The following is a 15,913-nucleotide window of genomic DNA, read 5'->3' as shown; positions in this document are numbered from 1 at the left end:
GCTAGACAAATCAATAAATACCCATAGATAAATAAATACCAATAGTTAGGAGCTCTTCCTCAGTACACAGCCATTGTCAGCATCTTGAAAACAGTAAACTCTACTTCTTCCATAGCCCTAAGAAGTAATTACTCTTATGATCTCCATTCTATGAAGTAGGAAATGGGGACTGAGATGAAGGAAATTGCTAGCGTTGGCCAGCAGGCTCTGAGCCCAGTCTTCCACTGCAGTCTCTCTGTCTTCGTCAGTCTGCAGACTGCTTTCATAAGGCGACAGAACATACACCTCTAGAGAATAGGAAGTGGACGTAGCCCACAAGGAAACACCCACAGGTCACAATTCAGGAAGCTGGGTCATGGGTCCTGGGCATTAAGCTATCCCAAGTGGGTGACATTTGACCTAGGCCTGGCTCAAGTGGTAGAATTGTAGGACAAGTGCAACAAAGCTTAAGGTCCTGAGGGGGAGAAATTGTACTTGATTATTTTCAAGTTTCTTGGTAGGATGGAAAGGATGGAATAATAATATTAATGTAGTTGCTGTTGGGGAAATGAATTAGGATATAATAGAGTATGCATTCTGAAGACAAACTTGCCTATTTAATGATGGCGAAGCGTCTATAGGTGAGTCACCAGCATTTCCTTCTTTGTCTGAGGCGTGTGTGTTCCTAGCAGCCAAGCAGAGAAGTGCAGTCCTCCCAGGGCAGAAGGACGCTTCTGGAGGGAGATTCTGCTCCCTCCAATTCTCAGGCCATCCTGTGCATTTGCATGTGTTCAGTGCTGGCCCACCACCCATGTGGTTGGGCTGCCTTGTCCATTTGATCGTGCCTTGGCTGGTAAATGGCTTCAGGGGCATCATCCAGCCCTGGCCTGGGCTCCAGTGCCACTCAGTCCTGAGTCATGGCTTTCTGTCTCTTTGGCACCTCAGCAATGGTGGCCCAGCCAGCGGAGAAGAGCTGTGGGGAGAGCGTGCAGCCTTTCCTGGCATCCATTCTGGAGGAGCTCATGGGGCCAGTGAGCTCGGGGTTCAGTGAAGTACGCGTGCTCTTCGAAAAGGAAGTGGATGGACTCAGCCACAGCTTTCACACCACCAAAGACAGCGTGCTGCTGAGGGAGGTAGGAGAATGGGCAGGGGAGCAGAGGGCCTTGTATTTTCTTCCTCCTTCCCTTTTCACTTCCTTCTTTCCTTCCTTCCCTTCTTCCTTCTCTCCTTCCTCCTCTTTCTTCTCTCTTTTTTCCTTCTTTTCTCCCTCCACTTCTTTCCTTCCTTTTCCTCCCTCCCTTTCCTTCCTTTCTCCCTCCTTCCTTCTCCCCCTTCCTTTTCCTTCCTCTCTTTCCTTCTTTTCTTCCTCCTGCTCTGTTCTTCCTTCCTTGATTCCTTCCTCCCCTTCTTTCCTCCTATTCCTTCCTTCCTTCCTGTTTCCCTCCCTCCTTTCTTCCTCCTTCTCTCTTTCTTCCCTCTCTCCTTTTCTTTTCTCTTTCCTTCCTTCCCTTCTACTTTCTTTCCTTCCTTTTTTCTTTCCTTCCCTTCTTCCCCTCCTTCCTGTTTTCCTTCCTCCCTTTCGTCCTCATTCCTTCACTCCTCGCTTTTCTTCCTTCCTCCTTCCTTTCATCCCTCCCTTCCTCCTTTTCTTCTTTATTTACTTCCTTCTTTCCCTCTCCTTAACTCCTTCCCTTCCTTCCATCTTTCTATCTTTCTTATGTCACTAGAAACTCTTATTCTCATCAATGGGCATGTCATCATTGTAGAAATTTATGAATGTAATGTGATACGTGTATGCAGTATATAATGATCAAATCAGTGCAACTAGAATTCACAGTTTCTTAAACATTTACCATTTATTTGTGTTGGGAATCTTTTTCTTTCTTCTTAGACCTGGGGTTCAAATTCAGGGCGTTGCACTTGTTAGGCAGGTGCTCTAACATTTAAGCCACACCAATATCATTTTTTTCACCTAGTTATTTGTTAGATAAGATCTCTTGATTTTTGCCCAGCGTCAACCTCTGACCTCAGTCCTCCTACTTGTGCATACCATATAACTGAGATTTCAGGTGTATGCCACCATACTCAGCTTGTTCTTTGAGATAGAATCTCACTAACTTTATCTATCTATTTAACTATTGATTTATTTATTTATGCCACTCCTGGGGCTTGGTCTGGGCACTGTCCCTGACCTTCTTTTGCTCAAGACTAGGATTTAACCACTTGAGCCACAGCATTACTTCCACCTTTTTCTGCTTATTAGGTATTGAGGAATCAAACCCAGGGCTTCATGCATGTGTGCATGATCTACCACTAAGCCACATTCCCAGCTCCCTCACTAACTTGACTGAGCTGGCCTTGAACTTTGATCTTTCCATCTCTGCCTCCCAAATGGCTGGCATTACTGAGGTGAGCTTCTGCTGTCAGCTTACATAAACTTTTAGACCTTTAAAAAATATATAATAAATGATGCTGTCCCTTTCTCATTATTTTATGCATACATATATATATAATGGTATAAAACAGGATCATTTCATAAATATTTTGAAGTTTCTTATTGAAACTGTTTTTTGTTTTTCTTGAGAATTGCTGTCCCAAGACCACCCACCTCCGATCTAACTATTGTTAACATATTTTTCTCTGCTTATATAGCATAGAAAGCATACACAATTAGGTTATTTTTTTACATTGTTTGCTTTTAGAAAAACAGGATTCTATTTGTTATATTACTTAACTTACCTATTTTCTCATTCAAAAATGCTTCATGAACTCATTTCTAGGGTAACTATTCTAATTCTAAATTGTTCTTTGTAATGGTTTACTCAGCTCTCCCAACATTTCTGGTACCACGAGCAAAGCAGCCATCTACACACATTCTCCTGTCATAATGCTTTTGCTTCAATGGGGTAGGTTCCTAGGCCTAATGATATATTTATTTCCCATGCTAATGGAATTTTTCCATTGCTTTTCAAAAAACAGATTTAAATGTTACTCTCCACTAACTGTGTGTAACAGTTACCTTCTGTATTTCCATCAATAACAGGTATTCTTGCTTGTTTAAACTTTCAACCCTCTAACAGGAATGAAGTGTAATTCATTTTTGCCCTCCTGCCTGCCTAAGCAATGTTTTAAATGACATATTGTATGGTAGGGCCTAGGCAGAGACTCTACTGCTGAACCATGCCTCCAGCCCCTTTGTTCCCAGTGGTTATTTTTTATATAAATTCTTATTCCTGCCTAGCCACACATTTGGACCATGAACCTCCTATTTTTCATCTCCTATCATAGCTAATGACAGGTGTATGCCACAGCAGCCATCTAGCTGTTGAGAATGGGTCTTTTATTTTTGTTTGTTTGTTTTTGTTGTCTGTGGGGCTTGAACTCTGGGCGTGGACACTGTCCCTGAGCTCTTCAGCTCAACACGAGTGCTTTACCACTTGAGCCACAGTACCACTTCTGTTTTCTTCTGGTGGTTAATTGGAGATAACAGTCTCCCAGACTTTCCTGCCTGGGCTGGCTTTGAACCACGATTCTCAGATCTCAGCCTCCTGAGTAGCTAGGATTATAGGCATGAGCCACTGGCACCCAGCTGAGAATGGGTCTTGTAAACCATTTTGCATGGGCTGGTCACTAGTCAAATTCCTCCTATGGTAGAATGAGCCACCAAAAGCAGCAGCATGCTTCTGATCAATACTTCCACTTCAGGGGACCTTGCCATAATTAAGTTTTTCCTTCCTTCCTTCCTTCTTTCCTTCCTTCCTGCCTTCCTTCCTTCCTTCCTTCTTTCCTTCCTTCCTGCCTTCCTTCCTTCCTTCCTTCTTTCCTTCCTTCCTGCCTTCCTTCCTTCCTGTCTTTCTTTTCTTTCTTCCTTTCTTTTCTTCTATTTTTGAATTACTAGGGTTTGAATTCAGCACCTTGCATTTGCTAGGCTGACACTCTATTACTAGAGCCAAACCCTCAGCCTTATTTTTTGCTAGTTATTTTGGAGATGGAGTTTGTTTGTTTTTGTTGGTCATGGGGGCTGAACTCTGGGCCTGGACCCTGTCCCTCAGTTCTTCAGCTCAAGGCTAGAAGCACTCTACCACTGAGCCAACTTCCCAGCCCTGGAAATGGAGCTTAATGAACTCATCTGCCCAGCTGGGATTACAGCTGTGAGCCCAGCACATAATTCACTTCTTAAAGTGAATTGTGCGTGGGCCTGGGTGCTGTGCTGCCCCTTGATTTTTTTACTCAAGGTTTGGACTGTACCATTAAGCTATAGTTCTACTTCAGGCTTTTTGCTGGTTAATTGGAGATAAGTCTTACAGACTCTTTTTTGCTGGGGCTAGCTTTGAACCAGGATCCTCAGCTCTCAGCCTCCTGAGTAGCTGGCACTGTTTCCCTAATTAAAGCACAGTGGGCTGGGCTGGGACAGGCGCCTCGTTCACTCTGCCTTTCCCCCAACTTCTCCCCAGAGCCTCCATCTTCAAAACCTTTCTGGACTCCCCTTTAAGCCCCTCTCCTGATAGTTTCTTTATTTTCTTTTAGGGCTTTCCTCTTACGTAAATGTACTTTTTCTTAAAACTTACAAATTTAAAAAATAAAACCTTTCTGAACACTTCTTCTGTACCATCCTCCAATTTATGTTAACCCTCCAATGTTCACCTTTAAAAAACCTTAGAAAGCCTTCTGTGGCAGCAACATTCCTGGTGTAAAAGTATGTTGATTACATAGTGGGCTTTAGCAGACCAAAAACCCACCTGTGGACTCATTAATTAACTTATCACCTGTGGACTCATTGATTAACTTATCACCTGTGCAAACTGAGGTGGGAGTCCTCAGATGATTATTATTATTCATTCATCCAATTCATGCATGTATTTATTTATGCATAAATTGGATGAATGAATAATAATAATAAATTATAAAATTTATAATTTATTAAAATTATAATAAATTATAATTACATTTGTACACATTGAATGTATTGCAGTTATATTTATAATAAATACATATAAGTTGTAATAGATTATAATGGTTGAATTATTACAATAATTAGATTTATAATTTATTTTGTTAAATTCATAATGGATTATAATTTTATATAAATTAAATTTACTATATTTATAATACATTATAATTAAGTTTATAATGAATAAATTTATAATAAAACAAATATAATAATGCATGATAAGTGTATTTATTTGAGACAGTCGCACTAGGTAGCCCGGGCTGTCTTCAAACTCAAGATCCTCCTGCCTCTGCCTCCCAGGTGCTGGAATTACAGGAATGAGTCACCATGCCTGTCTCCCAGACTTTATAGCTGGATTTGGGCCCTCCAACACACACACTGCCAACTTCCCCCACTGAGCCTCTTCCTCACATCCATACCCCACTCAGAAGCACTAGAAAGCAAGTCAGAGCAGAGGGCCTGGGTGCTGGGGCACCACAAGAGCCTCTGGGAATTGTGAGGAGTCCTGGCTTCTCTCCCAGCAACTCCCAACCTCCCCCAGGGCTTCTTGAAACATGTCTCTCCTTGAAGACAGCTCGGGCCCCAAACAATTCCATGTGCCAGACAACCTGCCTGGCTGCCTCGTGAGCTCTGGAAGTAGAAACTCGCGGTCCATGGCCAATATAAGATGGGGAGTCCCTGTGTGCACCCCTGGGCCTTGGTGTCAGCTGGTTCTTCATGACTTCTGTCCGAGCAAGACTTCTGTTCCTAGAATTGAGTGCAGGAGGGAAACAGGACTACTGAAGGTGCCGCAGGTGTCGTTAGTAGTGATGCATTCTAAGAACAGGCATTCGATGATTTGCCAGTTAGGTGTTCTGAAATATGTAGGACATCTGATTGCTAAATCTGAAAGTGTTTCCTTATTCCCTTCATCAAAACGTAGCAACTGAGCCAGCTTGTGAACCTTCCGCTGGATTCTGTGAAGATGGAGCCGTGCTACACTAAAGTGAACCTGCTTCAAGAGCGCCTGCAGGATCTCAAGAGCCGCTTCGGCTTCCCGCATGTGGATCTGGTGGTCGAGAGGACACAGAACTACATGCAAGAGGTGGGAGCATCAGGGATAGCCTGGGATGAGGATGGAGAGAGAGAGGAAAATGTGTGCAGGCAGAGGAGGCAGAATGATCCTGCAGCCCAGGAACTCAGGCTGTTTCCTTAGTCAGGATGATCAAGGACACACTGTCCTTCCTGCTGGCCTTCCTCCAAGTTGATGAACATAATAAAGAAATCTCTAGAGAAATAAAGTGGTGCCAACGGATAAATTAATTGACTGGTTTAAACCGTGGCTGCACATTAGAAAACACCTGGGAAGGATTTATTTTTTAAGCAGCCCTGAGGATTGATCTCAGAATCTCATACTTGCCAGGCAGGTGCCCTGCCACTTGAACCACATTGCTAGCTCACTTCTGTTTGCTTTCAGTTATTTTTGGAGTTAGAATCTTATACTTCTCTGAGATGACCTCACACTGCAATCCTCCTATCTTTGCCTCACTAGTGGCTGGGATTATAGTTATCCTCTATTACTCCCATCCCACTGATGGAACTTTTGACAAATATTGTCACTAATACCCCATCCTGTGAATTAAATACAAACCTACATAATACATACATACATACAAGCAAACATACACACACACATGTAATTTTTTAAAATTCTCCCACCCCCATTCCCTTTGTTTTTAGTGTGTAGCTAAGAAGTGTGGATTTAAGTTAATTTGTAATGCCATTAAGTCAAGTTGACTTAAACTTTGAGTCCAATCGGCAGGTTTCTATCATTTTCCTGTCACCCCCAGAGCAGTAATGCAGTCAGCCTTAGAGACTCTTTCTCACTAGAACAAAGGAGGAATGTGATCAGTCACAAATGTCCTGGGGGAGCTTGCTGTGGACTTGGACACTGTGCCAGCTCCCAGTTCAAGAATCCAGAGAGAGAGAAATAGATAGATATACTGGCATCTGGCAAGTGCTATGACAGAGTTATATGCTGGGTGCTTTGGAAAGCAAAGAGCATCATTTTCTTCGAAGTTATGGGCTGGGGTAAGCAATACATCTTATCTAACCTTGGAGTTGTGAGGAATTAAAGATGAACGAGGCACTGATTGGGCAGCAGTTTAACAGTGATCTCTTTGAGAACGTTGGTCCTCGGCGGTATGCTAGCGGCACAGCTGCAGGGAATGCAATGGGACTCATGAGGCTCCTTATCTGCTGTCACCAGCCAGCCTTGATTGGGCCCCTGCCCAGCCTTGCAGAGATAGGAAGGCATGTAGGGAGCAGGGGAAAGCAGAGAGGGGGATGCGCTGTCGGTCTTCCTGTCTACCTAAGCTCTGAGGTGCAGCCAAAAGTGTGGGCAGAGAGGCTCCCCACCCCTGCATCTCCTTAACCCATGGCTGTAGCCCCACAGCTGGAGGAGAATCACAGATGAGAAAGAAGAGGGGATGGGGGTGGTGACTATAGGACAGGCCACAATCTCTGTCCTCCTATTCTAGGGTTTCCCCTTCAGGATGATGGGGAGGAGAGAAGAAGTGATACTAGACAGACAGATAGACCAACTGGGCAAAGGGGTGTTTCCAGTCCTTTCTGCTCCCCTGGTGGCCATATGGCTGCTTGATTCACAATGAAGGGAGTGGGGTTGAGTCCCTGGTGTTCTGGGTCAGGCCCAGATATCTGAGAAATTCTGATGGTTCCTCTCCTCTCATATCTCTAAATCAAGCCAAGAAGGCCTGTGCTAGTGACCCTGAGCATTGACTATAGTCTCTGTGTCGGTTTGGTTTCCAGCTGATGGAGAACGCTGTGTTCACTTTTGAGCAGTTACTGGCCCCACATCTCCAAGGAGAGGAATCTAGAACAGCAGCTGCCATTGAGAAGGTCAAGCTCCGAGTCTTAAAGGTAAAACTTTTGCTGCAAAGCATCCAACAAGAATGTGGCCCCTGGTATTTGTTTAAGTAAGTTTTTTATTGTGAAAATACCATACAGAGGGGTTACAGTTACATGAGCAACGTAATGAGCACATTTCCTATCAAGCTTTGTTGCCTCCTCCTTTGTTTTTCCCCTACCATCCCTTCCCTCCCACCTCATCAACTACACTCCCCGCTCCTCCACCCCCCTTCCCCGCCTAAATTGTAAAGTTCGTTTTTCAACATAGTGTCTTGTACATCTCATTGTTGCAATGGATCAATCTGTATCCCTATTTAAACATTTTCTTTTTTTCCCTTCCCCTCCCCAAATTATACCAACATCAAATACAATGCACACACACTGTACCCTCTGCCAAGCTGAGCTGCCCCTCCCGGCTCCTTGTTCTGAGCCACCAGTAGCAGTCATCTCTCCGCTGACTTTTGTGCCTACTCTGCCATCTAGTGGCTACTTTAGGCACCACAGGTCCTCAGCATCATTGCACACAGGTAGAAAGCAATTGGACTTTATTGGCTGTCCACTAGCGTTGTACCAATTACATAGAATACGGAAATAGACAAGACACCGCCTTTGACTTGAACACATTTGCAGGGTAGTGAAATCCATTACATTGGTCAATACTTTTAAGACAAGTCAAAACTTCAAGGGAAAGGAAATACTCAAGGAAAAGAGCTGCCGTATTGAATTGTTTTAAATGTATTGCATGTATAAGTGCACACAAAAACAGCTGCAACAATAAGCATTTCAACACATATCATGCATTTCAGCGTCTTTAAAAATGCTATATTGTTTTGCTTGATCTTCCCAAGAAGTTATGATTGGATTAGAATATGTCCCTATTGTACAAATGAGGAAATAAATCCTCTAAACACCTGTGCCTTACAAGCTAGACACACTAGCCAATGATGAGCTTACAGCTACAACTCTCCTGGCACTTGCCTACTAACAGTACAGTTTTACCTCCTTCCTTGTATAACCTTTTCTTCCTCATGGTAGACTGGTTGTTTAAGTAAAGCTGTCATTTCCCCTCAAGTTATGTTCTCAGCATAACTACTCTCCTCTCTTCAGTCATTCTTCATGTATCCTGACTATTCTGCTCACATGCCTGTGTTGGGAGCTCAGATTGCCTGTGATATACCCAAGTCTCCAGGCTTGGGTAGAGCAGAAAGAGTCAACCTCTTTCTTATCTGTCTATCCGGACCATGTGATGAGGCACAAACTCACTCCTTAGTTCTTTCCCCAATGTCTTTATAAGACAAATGCCACTTCCCTGGCTTGGTCTTCCCTTTGTTTCCACATCTGTAAGAGGGGAGGATGAGTTGAATCAGGATGTCTCACCCTACACCTGGCATGTGTGGGAATTATAGAAATTTAGAGGAGTGGGGGAAAGGAGATGGTGTGAGTGGCTGATTTTGTTTGTTTGTTGAAGTAAACGTTAACATACTGGAATACTACAATTTAGCATATGCTTCTGTGTTGACAGCAATATGATTATGACAGCAGCACCATCAGGAAGAAGATCTTTCAGGAGGCCTTGGTTCAAATCACACTCCCCACTGTGCAGAAGGCACTGGCATCCACGTGCAAACCAGTAAGGAAATACGTGGCTCCTATTGTCTCTGAAGTTCAAGTGTACACATTTGCAAATAGTTGGCTAGACCCAGGGCCAGGTTGGAGAGCTGTTTGATAAATGGTCAGATTGTAAATATGTTAGACTTTGTGGGCTTATTTGTCTTGTAGCCATACGAGTCTGCTGTTGTAATGCAAAAATAGCTCAAGATACACAGATTACACAGGCAAACTGCTAATCGACTTCGTTTTAAAAGCACAAGAAGCTGCCCAGATTTGCTGCCTCTGGAATGGCAGAAATCTCAAAGGGTAATGATCTGAACTTGAGTCAAGTGAGAACTTGACAAAGGATGTCTAAGAAGGGAGCCTGTAATCCCTATTAGAAAAGGAATCATCAACTCTGACACTTGGCTACTACATCCAGAAGAGAACTTAAGGAACATGATTACAGAAGGAAATCTGTGCTATTTTCTCCAGTAACTTTTTTAAACCAATTCTGGGGCTTGAACTCAGGGCCCGGCCACTGTCCCTGAGCTTCTTTTGCCAAAGGCTAGCACCCTACCATTTGAGCCACAGCTCTACTCCCTGCTTTTTCTGTGTGGTACTGAGGAATTGAACCCAGAGCTTCATGCATGCTAGGCAAGCACTCTACCACTAAGCCACATTCCAGCTCTCCAGTAACTTTTGTTTACTGAAATTAGGGATGCTGTGTAGTGCTGTTGCCTACCTCAGGCATGAAGGAACAGGTGATGGTGAAGGTGAGATTTCGTGTTCAGCAGAGCAATGGGCAAGTTCAAAGCCTGGACTGAGTCCTCGCTTCTCCATGTTTCTCCTCTGGGGCTCTGGAAAAGTCCCTTTTTCTCTTTGGGGCAAGATTACATCTCCTACAATGCAAGGAATATTTTGCAAGGTCTTTCTTAAGACTGAGAAGACTAGAATGATGCAATTAACATCTATGAGCTTTATCAAGCACTAACCACTGTGAGAAGCATTTTGTATGGATTATGGAAATCAACTTCGAAGCAGCCTTTTGAAGGGTACTATTTATAGCCTCCTATGCAAATGAGGAAAACTGAGTGTTTAAGTAACAGGTCTAGAGACAGTGGGCTGGTTAACACCAGTTTCAGACTATTCACACTCACCTGTAACACAGCAGACAATCAGATAACTAGAAGTCCACTATGTCTATTTTGTAAAAAGGAATCATGGACCTGAACACCTGCAGATCTACTCCCTGTTGGGGTAGATGATAAAGAGCTTAGAATTTCAAAAGGGCATTTAGGGAGCTTGGAGCTTCTCCAAGCATGAAAGCATTAAAATCCTCTGTGTGATTTATTTTACTGTGACATTTTTTCCTGCGGTCATTTTTTAGATCCTATAAATGTTGTTTTTCTTCACATTGGCATGTCTAGTATTGGCATTCGTTTCTGGGTGTATATTTCCTAGTCGAAAAGGATTTGATTGAAGCCAGGGAGAAAAGAATCCATCTCTGAGCATCCATCCCTTAGCCTTCTGTAACAGAACAGTTCAGCAGCTTGACAGATTACTGGTTCTACCTGAAAACCCAGATGCACATAGTCATTTGTTTAGGAGACATTTGTAAAGGCAGGGCTTGAGAGACCCCCTTCCCAGATGAGGCAAAGCGTGGAGTTCCCCTTCTCAACTATGCCCTCTTCCTGGGCATCAACAGAGTGAGTTGAGCCCAGTCTACAAAAAGCTCTTATACGATTTTTAATCAAGACTGCTTCCCAGAGCCTGTGATCCTGAGTTATCAAGATAGTATGTCATTGTCAAGAGCTTTCAAAAATATATCTAGATTGCCAGGTACCAGTGGCTCATACCTGTAATCCTAGCTACTCTGAAGATTGTGGTTCAAAACCAGTCTCAGCAGGAAAGTCCATGAAACTCTTTTATTTATTTATTTATTTATTTTGGTCAGGTGTGGGGCTTGAACTCTGGACCCGTGGCTGTCACTGTACTCTTCAGCTCAAGGCGAGTGCTCTACCGCTTGAGCCACAGAGCCACTTCTGGTTTCTTAGTGGCTTATTGGAGATAAGAGTCTCACGGACTTTCCTGCCCAGGCTGGCTTTGAACCACGATCCTCAGATCTCAGCCTCCTGAGTAGCTAGGATTACAGGTGTGAGCCACTAGTACCCGACTCATGAAACTCTTATCTCCAGTTAACTACCAAAAAAAAAGCCACAAGTAGAGCTGTGGCTCAAATGGTAGAGAGCTAGCCTAAAGCACAAAAGCTCAAAGAGAAAGTCCTGGCCCTGAGTTCAAGCCCCAGGACTGGCACACAAAAAGAATTGAAATCAAAAATAAAAATCTAGATTTATAGAATAGATAAATTGAAGGATTATCAGCTTCATGAAGTCCTTATTTTTTCTAAGATGTGTTTTTTTTCTCTTTCTCTTTTTAAGTAGCATCTTCTCAGATTTGTGGTACTAACTATGCATTAGAATTGCCTATAATATTTTTTAAGTACTCCACAAGAATCTCCCTCAGGATTCCAATTCAACTGCTGCAAAAGTTAAGCCTATGACACAATTCAGTTGATTTAATATCAGCTTTGTGAAGTTGGGCACATCTAAATGTCCTTTGATTATCTCTTCCCACAGAATCCTTTAGCTGTTAGGCAACATGAAGGCACTCTATTCAGCAAACAAGCATTCAAACGCATCAAACATGATCTAGTCATTGTGCGAGGCCGCCAGACCATAGTCCTCGTGGTCTTGGGGGTCAGTGTGTAAGCAGAAGACAGGTACCCAAGTTGCCATGTTGGGGACACAGTGTTGGCCTTACGGGGAAGAGTTCAGGGAAGGTACTGAACTCTGCTCATGGAATCAAGGACTTCCTTGAATCATGCCTCTTTCTACCCAATCCTGGCAGGGAAATGAACGCTGCATGGGAAGGAACTGACAGGAGGATTAGCATTAGGAAGAGAAGATGAAAACACATTTGGGCCATGAGCCTGTGTGCCTCCATTTACCTCTGAATGATGTCATGGCTCAATGGCAGTGTCCAGTCTTGTGTGCAGTGATCTTCCCAGAGCTGTACACCAGTTCTATCTCATGAACCCTCCAGGGGTCAAAGAACTCCTGACTCTTGCCAACTCTTCGTCTTTTTCCTGGTGGGTGTAAAGGAACTCCATTATTGCCCATGGCCATACAATATAATCCTGGGCCACAGCTCCCCCAAGTCTTAGCTCTGAAAGCTGTATTAATGTGATAGCTTCCAGTCACCTGCTATAAACCCTGACTATTCAGGTAAAAGGTGTAAAGAGCCTTGTATTGGGAGCCCCTTCCCCCACCATGTCCAGTACTATTAGGTATGAGGATTACTGAGTTAATGACTGGGACAGGATTTGCTGCATTTTGTTCCCTGCCCTTCCTTCATGCTGATAAGAAAATGTGCACCATGCCTGGGCTGTCTGAGCGAGAAGCCACGGTATCAAGGTCAGGTGGAGGCAAAGAAGAGCGTTTACAGAGACTGTCCAACTGGAAAAGAGTCCCCATTTTAATAAAGCTAAATATACATCTACCAGGTATAGTGGCATGTGCCTGCAATCCTAGCATGTGGAAGGCAGATTGAGGTTTTAAGTCCAGCATGGACTACAGAGCAAGACCTTATTTCAAACAAAACAGAACAAAAATGCTAAAAAAAAATCTACATGACCTAGCAACTTCAAATTTCATTTTTAGATATATGACTAAGACAAATAAGTCCTAAAAGTAAGTCCTTAAGTCTACAAAAAAGAAATGACGTGCCTGTTATTAGCATGAGGACAAAACATGTTCATACAATCTTCATAACAATCAGAAAATAGGGAGAAAAATCCCAGTATCGAGAATGAGTAAGGGCTAACGATTTTGGTTTAGCCATTTAGATGCAGCCATGTGAGTAAATCTGAAAAGCAAACATTAAAGAATGTATGGTTTCATTTATATAAAGCTGAAGAAAAAAATCTATCATATCTCTCTCGATATGAAATCAGTGTTCATCTTAGAGGGATGAATGTCTGGAAGGGTGGTAGAGGATCCTGGGGTGGAGAATGGCGAGGGGGGGTTAGTAAAGTGTTCTTCCATCTTGATATACATTTTGGCTACTCGAGTGTAGTTATATATTAAGTGCTATTGAACTGCACTTTTAAAATCTGTGCTTTCTACTGGATGTAACTTCTGTCTCAACAAAGTACTGTTGTCATTAAATAAAAAAGGAAGAAGGAAACGTTTGGTTATGATAGAAAAAAAAAAAGGAGGGCCAGAAATGTGGCCCAGTGGTAAAGTGCTTGCATAGCATGCATCAAGCCCCAGGTTCGATTCCTCAGTACTACATACACAGAAAAAGCCGGAAGTGGCACTGTTGCTCAAGTGGTAGAGTGCTAGCCTTGAGCTGAAGAGCTGAGGGACAGCGCCCAGGCCCAGAGCAGAGGACATGTTCCCAGTGCAAAGAAAGTAGAGAGAAGGACAATGGCTGTATGCCCCCTTCCAATGGACAGGTATTAGCTATGTCAAGGTTATATGAGGCTCACAGTATTTTGGATTAAAAAGGTCATGTGAGGTCATAGGAGCTTGGGTTGAAGAGAGCACAAAGACTGTTGAACTGAGTTACTATTTAGACTTCTTTTTGTGGGCCATTGTTTTCCTCCTTTGCATGTCCAGTATCTTATGTTATTCTTATCTCTCACTGTCACCGTCTAGGAGCTTCAGAAATATGAGCAGTTCATCTTCTCAGATCATACTCATATGATCCATGTTGAGAATGTCTATGAGGAGATTCTGCATCATACTCTTCTTGATGAAACTCTGAAAGGTAAGGGGGGGGGTGGGGAGCTTGTCCTGGCACAAAAGGGAACTCCCCACAGAAGGAAGCATTCCTCAGATGAGACTCCAGACAGTAAAAAAGAGGAAGAGGAAACTGACTTCCATGTGCCAGGAAAAGGAAGGAAAGACAACAATCTTGATTGAGCACTCATGATTGGGCTTGTGTTTTGCTGGCCAGTTAAATATTCTTCTCTTTCAATACAATATAAGCTATGAAGCTGGGTGCCATTGATTCATGCTTGTAATCCTAGCCACTCAGGAAGCTGAGATCTTAGAACCATAATTCAAAGCCAGCCAAAGAAAGAAAAACCCATGAACCTCTTATCTCCAGTTAACTAACCCCTACTGCCACAAAAAAAAATAAAGCTGGAAGCAGAACTATGTCTCAAGAGGTAGAACATCAGCCTTGATCAAAAAAGCTAGGGGACAGCATGTAGGCTTAAGTTCTAGCCTCGGTACCAGCACAACAACAACAACAAAAGCAAAACTAAACTTAAAAAAAACTAAAAAGATGGGAATTAGAAGATGAGGATGTTAAGCTTCATTTTACAGATGAGAAAATAAAGGCTTAAAGAGACTAAGTATGGGGTATTTCATGAAGCGCTGTCTTTCCCACATTGGGTCACACACAAGGACAAGGGCTCTTAGGCACTGGCTCATGACCCCTTCCAGAGCCTGGTAGAGGTGAGTTCAGCAACAAGGCCTGGCCGCTGCTCTCTCAGCACATTCCCTGCCTCTACTCAACCAGACAGAAAAAGACACAGGGCAATGGCACAGTGCCCTATGAAGCTTCATACAGTGTTAGCACCCAACGTGCTGCATAACCAAGCTTAGCCTGGAATGAAAGTTTGAAGAGGAAAACAATGATTTTTTAAAATAGGCTGAAGAGAGCTACTACCACACTGGACCTGAACCTCAACTGGTATTCCTGGGGAAGATCTCAAGTAGGACCAAAAATGAAAGTGTAGAATCTGCACAAATCAAAGCCCTGGCTAGCCCACCATGAAGAATTAGAAGAGTCCTTTTCTCCAGATACTTCTCCCTGTCATGATACTCTGACTTTGGTCAAAAAGGGGGTCTAACTGTTGGCTGCTGAGAGAATGACATAGATTGTATAAATCTATGAGACCTCCTTGAATGTGGTCATGGTGCACATTCTATCCACAACCATAAGTGGAGAACCATAGCCAAATTGCCAGATACTGTTATTTCTGTTGTTATTGGCTTTGTTCTTCTCAAGGTCTGTGAGGCTGGGTTAGATGTCCATGGATGTCCATTTTGGACTCTACAGACCAGCTACATGCTCAGTACATACTACGCATTCAGGATTACACTGAGAGGAAAAGCAGAGTATCCTAAGGCTTGTCCCAGCCCTTGAGGTATTCCAGAGGAAGTAGACAAACTAGCCACGTATATTCACAGCTAGTAAAATGTGATGCGGGGAGGCTCCCTCGGGAAATACATTGTGAACCCTGAGCTCCGAAAGCAAAGGTCATCTTTTACTCACTTGTAGGTCTCCATTGCTGATCCCCCTGTTAGATGCCTAGCAAATGTTTGCTTGTGTGAATCAATGAATGAATGTTACCAAGGTTCTGTGTTCTGAAAGGGCTTGCAGTCTTTGATCATTACAGAAGTAAGGTTT

The 15,913-nt window shown here is 43.2% G+C and overlaps 1 protein-coding gene across 2 annotated transcripts in view; it reads left to right on the top strand.

Moving 5' to 3' along the window:
* Positions 1–15,913, top strand: part of Niban1 (niban apoptosis regulator 1) — a 210,913-nt gene that overhangs the window by 189,812 nt on the left and 5,188 nt on the right. For both annotated transcript variants that reach the window (XM_070034220.1, XM_070034221.1), the window contains exons 9-13: positions 925–1,112; positions 5,853–6,014; positions 7,739–7,849; positions 9,360–9,467; positions 14,149–14,260. In XM_070034220.1, the coding sequence (XP_069890321.1) occupies positions 925–1,112; positions 5,853–6,014; positions 7,739–7,849; positions 9,360–9,467; positions 14,149–14,260 (681 nt within the window). The remainder of the gene's footprint in view (positions 1–924; positions 1,113–5,852; positions 6,015–7,738; positions 7,850–9,359; positions 9,468–14,148; positions 14,261–15,913) is intronic.

Source organism: Dipodomys merriami, unplaced genomic scaffold (assembly GCF_024711535.1).
Source record: "Dipodomys merriami isolate MVZ:Mamm:240054 unplaced genomic scaffold, mDipMer1.0.p SCAF_24, whole genome shotgun sequence".
NCBI classification, from domain to species: domain Eukaryota; kingdom Metazoa; phylum Chordata; class Mammalia; order Rodentia; family Heteromyidae; genus Dipodomys; species Dipodomys merriami.
This window is presented reverse-complemented; position numbering and strand designations above follow the sequence as displayed.